Source organism: Phasianus colchicus, chromosome 15 (assembly GCF_987193195.1).
Source record: "Phasianus colchicus chromosome 15, bPhaCol1.hap1.1, whole genome shotgun sequence".
In the NCBI taxonomy this organism is placed as follows: domain Eukaryota; kingdom Metazoa; phylum Chordata; class Aves; order Galliformes; family Phasianidae; genus Phasianus; species Phasianus colchicus.
The window spans coordinates 16,188,932-16,196,674 of record NC_143450.1 but is presented as its reverse complement, the minus strand read 5'-3'; the positions used below and the strand labels follow the sequence as shown (position 1 = coordinate 16,196,674).

Below are 7,743 nucleotides of genomic sequence, written 5' to 3'. Positions count from 1 at the left end.
TATTATCACTCAGAATGATGAAAATTGTCATTGCATCTAACAGCCCACCCCAAATCTGCTTCTTATGATGACTGTATTTTAGCCCCTCTTTTTTTAATAAATGTTGGAGATTACTTCACTGTTCTATATATCAGACTAACAGCTAAGGATGTCAGTCTGTGGCAATTAACTTTTAGGGTCCCTAAGTTTTACAAGACAAAACGTATAATCAAGGCTCTGATGAACCCTCTTGGAGCAGAACATGTCTTTTTCACCTTGGATTTTCACCTTGGAAGAAATTCTGTATTGAACTTTGTAAGTTTATTCCCTCGCAGTGGGAAAAGCCTGCTATGCTGTAAGGTCGACAGAGGACAGGTGAATGCAGCTATCCATGATGTGTCACTTCTACCTACCATTGAAAAATGAGGACACTGAACTAACTGTAAAAACAGGCAAGAGTGGCTCTGGTTCTTAGATCTCATCACAACTCTACCACTGCAAATGTACTCTATTTTTCTAGTTGAGGAATTTTTTTAAACTTATTTCTGTATGTGACACATTAATGTTCAGCCAATGTTGTTACCATCCACTTTACTTTGCTTTCATTATTGTTTTTAATTTAATATATTTGAGTCTAAGTCCACATAGATTGTTTTGCAATAACTAGAATGATTCACTTTTATTTAGATTTAATTTCTTAACAGTATTTAATAAAAGATGCAAAATGGCTGTTAAATAAGGGACCATTAAATGTGATTTTTAAGCTTCTGTTTACTATTATGGATGTCATCCTTATAGTAAATTTAATTTTGTAAAGTAGTGTATAATATTGTATTATTGAATCTTTCCTTTCTGAACTTGGACATTTGATCTTCAGTATGAAATAAATCTTCCCCCTTCTGAATTTGAGACAGGATTTTCTTGTCCTCCTTTTTACAGTTTGTAATTTTCACTCTTTTATTCCTGTAAAAAGTCATTTGTAACACATGCAAATGCTTATTTTATCTGTGCTAATTTATCAGATTTGGCTACTCAATAAAATTAATTGGAAGAACTCATGCAAGTCCGTCAGTCCTTTCTTATCAGTGAAAGTATGGTACTGTATTTGATCAATCAAGATAAACAGCATGTAGTAGCAAGTGATAAATTCTACCTTCAGCTAAAACTTTCCTATTAGTGATTCAGAAGGAGAGGGCGCTCTGAGGAAAGCCAGTTCCAGTTGACTTGGAATTTGCCAGTGGCATTTTTTTGTCCCTTGTCATTCAGCATTACTATTTACCCTACCCTGGGGTTTGTTACTCTCATAAGCCCACGTTGGTGCTGCACTCCACCATATAGAACCCTGCTGTCCAACAGGGAATTGGTCTTAAGCCAGTGACACTGATGGGTGGAATTCAGCCTGCTGTCAGGACTGTGATTAATTTTTCTGTAGGTAATCCCACATCTTCATATAACATTCTATTCTTTCATTGCTTTATTGTAGAAGGCATTCCATCTTATGCATGTCAGTTTTTTTTTCCACAAGCTCTCATCGCTGCTTCTGGTTCATTGTGTGTAAGTCAGTGTGTGAGCCTGGTGCTTTGCACTCTGCATGCAACAGCCCTCGCTTACAGAATCCTATTACTCTCTAAATCTCTGATCTTAAAAATATTACCGATTGGACCCGTCAGCACTAAGCTTTGTCTCTGTGAAGGTTTGCTGCTTCGTTCAGCGCTCCAGCTGCACAGCCCTCCCAATGCCGGCCTGGGGAGGGGCCCAGCCCTGTCCTGGCATCGCGCTCTGACTGATGGAGCGTAAGTCCTGCACAGCTGAGGGCGGTGAAGGAAACCAGTTGAGCTGATGAGAAGAATCCGTGCCGCTGCCGCCTTTGGTTTGGCTCTCGGCTCCTTCCACAACGCGGCGTGTCACCCAGCGGAGCACCCAGCTGAAGGAAGGCGCTGTCACCCGGTTCTACCACTTCTTGTCACGCAGACAGAAGTGAGAGGTGCTTCTGTACCTCAAGCGGCCGTGCGGGAAGTGAAACGCGGCCGAGGTTTGCGGGAGCTGCTCTGTCAGAGCTGCCTGCACTTTAACGGCGTTCTGCTTCCTGTTCCTGCACGGAGGTAAGTACTTCCTCGGTTGGAAACGTTCCTCTCGCGGTTTGTCTGTGGTGTCTTTATCTCTTTTTACCATAAGAAAGGCGTTACCCTCGTGTCCGAGGCTCGCCCCGTTATCCCGGCGCGCTGCCCTCAGCGCGGGGCCCCGCCACCCTCCCCGCCCTAATAGGGGATCGGGCCACCTCATTTCCTCTCGCCCTGTGACGTCACTTCCGGTTACGGGGCGGCCATCTTAGTTGAGGGCACAGCTCTCGACGCGGCCCGGTCAAAGAGAGCCTGGCGGCGGGCTCTCCCCGTTCTTTTTGCCCTTACGTGAGGTGGCAGCGCGGGCTTCGGGCCCTTGAAGTGGGCGGTGATGGCGCCTGCGCGTTGAGGCGGCGCAGCCCCTTTTTGTGCGGCGGCGCGGCCTCTTTCTGCCGGGGATGGAGGACGGCGGCGGGGCGGGAGCGGCGTCCCCCGGGAACCCCGCGGGGCTCTCGGCCTCCCAGCGGCGGGCGGAGCTGCGGCGGAGGAAACTGCTGATGAACTCGGAGGAGCGGATCAACCGCATCATGGGCTTCCACCGGCCCGCGGCGGGCAAGGGTGAGCCGTGCGGGGATCCCGGCCCTGCCCCTTCCCGGCCCCTTTCCCAGTGCGAGCAGCGGATCGCCCAGCGGGTTTCTTACAGCGGGGCGGGAGCCGCCCGTGCCCTCAGGGGTTCCCTGCACGTTCGTAGCTGGGCGCTTGCCTTCCCCGGGCTGTCCGGACATCGGCGCTGACCCGCGGTCCGGTAGGGCTGAAACGCTGCTCTGAGCGCTGCGTGTAACCGCGCGTTTTTGTTTCTCTTCTTTAGATGACGAAAGTCACGTAGAATCAAAACTTCAACACGAACAAGAGAAATCCAATTCCCTTCCTCTTCCTTCTGTTTCTAAGAGAATCGTGCTCGGTGATTCTGTCTCTAACGTGTCCGGATCAGCTGAGCACGCGGGCAGCCTGGGAGACCTCAAAGGGGATAAGGACTTGTTCAGTAAAACTCCACAGCTTGTCAGTGAGGGTACAGGCGAGCTCCGTCACCGTAACAGAGGGGAGCTGCCGTCCGAAGCCACCGCACGGCCAGCCAGGCATGGATTAGAGCAATACTTATCCAGATTTGATGAAGCTCTGAAGCTGAGGAACCAGCTGATGAATGAGAAGCCAAGCCAAGAGAACGGGAATGCGGTGGAGGAGTTTGATTCTTTCCGCATTTTTAGATTAGTGGGATGTGCTCTGCTTGCCATTGCAGTGAGGGCGTTTGTGTGCAAATACTTGGTGAGTCCAGGAAAGCAAACAATCCCGTTCTGTTTGGCTAGTTAACTGCAGGCTTAGGGCTCAGCTCGTGTAAAACACCGTTTGTCTGGGGTTGAAAGCTGTTTATGTAGGGCTAAGTGGGTTGGGAACTTCAGGCATTCTTTACGTTGCTGACAACTGCGTAGAAGCTCAAAAAAAAAAACACCAAACAACCACTCTAGCATTCCTTGAGATGGTAACTACATCAGAATGTGTGTTATCTAGCAGAGCCACTAAGTTACAGCTGAGAGTTGCGTGCTTTTGGTCCTTAATGTTTTGAGGAGAAGCAACACTGGAATAATTATTACTGCTTAAGTCCTATGCAAGTTTGAGTCAACTGTTATTCTTTACGAAAGAATAACGGAGTAAAAACTGCAACATCTGTACTGTGATATACAGATCCTACTCATTTATCAACCTTTTAAGAAAAATAGTGCCTCAGTAGTGCAGGTGTCTGTGGGCACATCTTACAGAAGTGCACAACTGGTACAGCCTGCCACCTTCTGGAGCACTCAGCTTGTTTTACACACTGCACTGTCATGCAATTTCAGGTATAAGACTGAAAGCAAGCAAGGTAGAACAGTTCTTCTGACACCTAACTTGCCTGCTTACATTTGTAGTATTCAACAATACTGTTGATAATTAAATTTCTGTTTTCTTACTTATTGTTTCTGAATGTTAATATATTCTTTTCTGTTCCATCAGTCAATATTTGCACCGTTTCTTACTCTACAACTTGCTTACATGGGACTATCCAAGTACTTTCCAAAGGTAAAACAATTTTTCACAATTAGATTAATTTCAAATGTTTTAAGCCTGTGCTTAGATTGCATCGTTGCATGGGGAGTATTCATGTTTTGAGCTGTAGAATTGAGAATTATGAAATGCTTATAGCTATTGCTAGCTGTTAGTATTCCCAGATTTAGTCCAAATCTTTTTAAAAGTTGCTGTGAAAATGAGGGCTAGCAGCTTATTTAGCTATAAGCTAATCAAAAGCATCTGACTGGGAAACTCCAGTTTATCTTTCATGTCTTTAGGATGCTTGCTTTTCTTTTAGGTTGTGCTCTTCTGTGGTTACTGTTAGCTCTATCAATAGCCACTGGGCATATGTGATTCCTGGGCAAAATTTATGGGGGTGATCATTAAGGAATGAGGTGGTGTTTGGGCTTTAAGGGCTCTGTGTTCCATTCGTGGCTTTAGTTTGAATGACAACTAGAAATGAGACATTTGTGCATGAAGCTTTGTGCTTATCTTTAATCCAGAACTCCACTTTACAGCTTGATTGGATTGCCACTCTGAAGTGGGCATAACATCTGTGATGCAGTTTTTCTGTTGTTAACTAGCTTCTCATTGGGCTCCTCAGATCCTCCACAGCTTGAATTTGTAGCTAGGATAGTAAGGTATTGTGAATCCTGGAGCGAATCCTGTCTGGAGAGAATCAGTGCAAACATGCTATTCTTATCAGCGAATCTGGAAGTGCCTGGGTGTGTGAAACTGGGATGTTAAGCAGAAGTGGACTGTGGCAGAACTAACATACCGTTGTTTTTCCTTCTAGAGTGAGAAGAAGGTGAAAACGACAGTACTAACTGCTGCTCTTTTACTGTCTGGAATCCCTGCAGAAGTGATCAGTCGCTCTATGGACACCTACAGCAAAATGGGAGATGTTTTCACAGACCTCTGTGTCTATTTCTTTACATTTATCTTTTGCCATGAACTTACTCTGTTCTTCGGCTCTGAAGTACCATGATGGCTGTAGAGTTCCATGCAGTACTTACACTAAAGCTTTCTGGTCTGTATGCCTTTAACATCTGACAGGTTGAAACCTTAGTTAAAATTCTTTCCTGTTTTTGAATGCTTGAAAGGAGCCTTAAATCCAGTCATCTGGGAGAAGGAACAGCAAGATCCCAGGCTGCCAGTTGTATTAGTTTGGTTTATTTAAATACTGTGTCTGCCCACTAAAAATGTGAAGAATAGAATGCAAGTGTTCCTGGATGATTTGATTAGTAAGGTGATGTCCTTCTCACCTCCTTCATAAAAATTTACAAAGCTACCTTTATTCCTTCTGGTGAGAGCAAAGAGAATTCCTTTCAGCAGAACCAAATATATATACATATAGTACAAATATAGCTAATATAGCTCAGTTTGTGTTGCTCCTGTTTTTAAAGAAAGCTCTAAATGAAAGAAATCCCTGTATTTTGTTGTTCCAGTTCAGATTGTCAAACTAAGTAGCTGCTTTTGGAGAATGTTGGCAAAACATGCCACTGTTGTCCTAAACCTTGCCTTACATACATTATGTGATTGTGGTTAATTTAATTTGACAATTATAGGGCAAAACAGCCAAGCAAAAAAAAAAAAAAAAAAAGGCAAAAAAAAAAAATCACCCAACCTCCTTTTGTTTACAAGTGTCATTAATCAAAAAGTGGGAAGAAAAAGAATTGTTAAAATTGTGAATCTTGTCTGTTTGTGAGTTCTCAGCAGCCTATTGCTGGTATAGCTTACTGTGCTTTTTCCTAAACAAAAAATACCAACTCACTGCAGAAGGGGAAAGTTGTACAGACCAGCCACCAAGCTGCAATGTCAAACGTTTATTTGTCTGTTAGGTGTAAAAATAGGTTTTTGCTGGACTGCTTAAGGCAGTTTTCTTCCTACATGTCCTTCATTATCTTGACACGTTCATGATCAACCAATTGCATGTAAACAGAACTATGATTGCCTAGTTCTGCTACTGCTGTATGACAGTACTACACCCAGTAGTATAAATAGGGTCTTTGATTCAGCAGATCTGTGGATGTTAACTGAGTTGCCAACCGTTCCCTGAAGTGCTTTTGAAATTGCCCCAGTGAAATCCTCTTAGCTGTTCCTGTTTTAAATCCCACGCGTTACATGTGAGAGTAAAATAAGAAACAAACTGCTGTTTTTAATTGACTGCCACATAAAGATCTATGTATAAAGAGAGAAAGCATATTTTTTCTATGGAAGTCCAGCCAGAAAGCTGAAAAGACAACTGATACAAGTGAGTCCTGGCTGAAGTAGCAGGCTAATGAATGTTTGTTTTTCCATTATAAGAAATTTGGTGAGAGGAGGGAGGTGTCATTCCAAATAGTCAGCCTTACATGCTGGTGATCTGTGAAAATTTATGTTGACGGTAAGCTTGGTATGATTTTGCTTTGTAGTTTTATGATTAGAATTTAGGCACTGAGATAACAGCTAATGCACTTTTTTAGTTTAGAGAAACACGTAGCTACCTTGTTGTTTGCAGTGCTTTTTTAGGGAGCCAAAGTGGTTGGTTATCCTTATTTAACACACGTTGCCCTGCTTTCTGTGTAGTCTTTCCTGTTAAAGATTCCTGCTAAAATTTCAGCACTGGATTTCAGACTCTTGTGTTAGATATGTTTGTGGCATGACAGCTTGTGTATTGCTTTGACAATTATTTTTTTTACTGATTATTTTCCAGTGAATGTTATATTTCAGGTGTCCAAGGCTGGGCTGGAAAAGGTTCTGACTTAGGCCTCTTAGCACAGGTATAAATGAAGCTTCTGAAGCGGACAGGAATTTCACCAAACTGAAATAGCTGACTCAAAAAATAAAATGTTACATTGAGTTTGTTTGAGAGTTACCATTGTTCTCACCCACTCTATGCCCAAGTGTAATACAACTAAGTGGCAACAATACCATCTGAAAAAAGGCAGTGAGCTTTTAATCTTGAGCAAAATATTAATATCCACCTGGCTGTAGGTTCAGTCAACCCCTTCTGCAGCCCTTCTGTACGAAGGAAGATGGTGCAGGTTATTTTGTCTGAAGGGAAACGTGCCAGGAGAGCCCACGTGGGGCTTTTCAGCCTTGCAGCTTTTCAGATGTGTGCTGTTGCCTGGTGGGCTTCCAGGTGGGACTGGGACCTGGACTTCTTACCTGCGAGGGATGGGAAAGGGCTGGCTGGGGCTTCTGCTGAGTGACTGCTCATCTGAGGCCAAGAAATGAATCTCCTTCATTCCGTTTTAACTTATCTTTGTTTATCTCTGTTGTTTGATGTATATTGCTGAACCGATTGTTTTCTATTAAAAGTACATTTGTTACCCCCTTCCTTTGTGCCCAGACGTCGTCTGTCAGCCCAGCAAGTGGCGGTTTGTTAAATAACTTCAGGAGCGTTGGCTCTGGGAGGAGCTCCCGGGTGTTTTGGTGGCAGGGCTGAGCCCTGGCCTCGCTGTAACTCTTCTTTTGGTGTCGCATCGCACAATGTGAGCTTGGCGCTCCGCCGCACCGCGCAGGGCGCTTAGCGGGGATCGGGAGCAGGAAGCGATGCTGCGGCTGGCAGCCCGCCTGCCGACCTGCGGCTCTGCGATTACTTTATCCCATCTCTCCGAGG

The 7,743-nt window shown here is 44.3% G+C and overlaps 1 protein-coding gene across 1 annotated transcript; it reads left to right on the top strand.

The window, feature by feature from the left end:
• Nucleotides 1-2,284: 2,284 nt before the first annotated feature.
• Nucleotides 2,285-7,497, top strand: CAMLG (calcium modulating ligand). Its single transcript, XM_031598393.2, has 4 exons — nt 2,285-2,657; nt 2,908-3,362; nt 4,086-4,151; nt 4,936-7,497. Exons 1-4 carry the CDS (start codon nt 2,498-2,500, stop codon nt 5,125-5,127), a joined length of 873 nt encoding a protein of 290 aa, XP_031454253.1. The 5' UTR covers nt 2,285-2,497; the 3' UTR covers nt 5,128-7,497.
• The last annotated feature ends 246 nt before the right edge of the window (nt 7,498-7,743 follow it).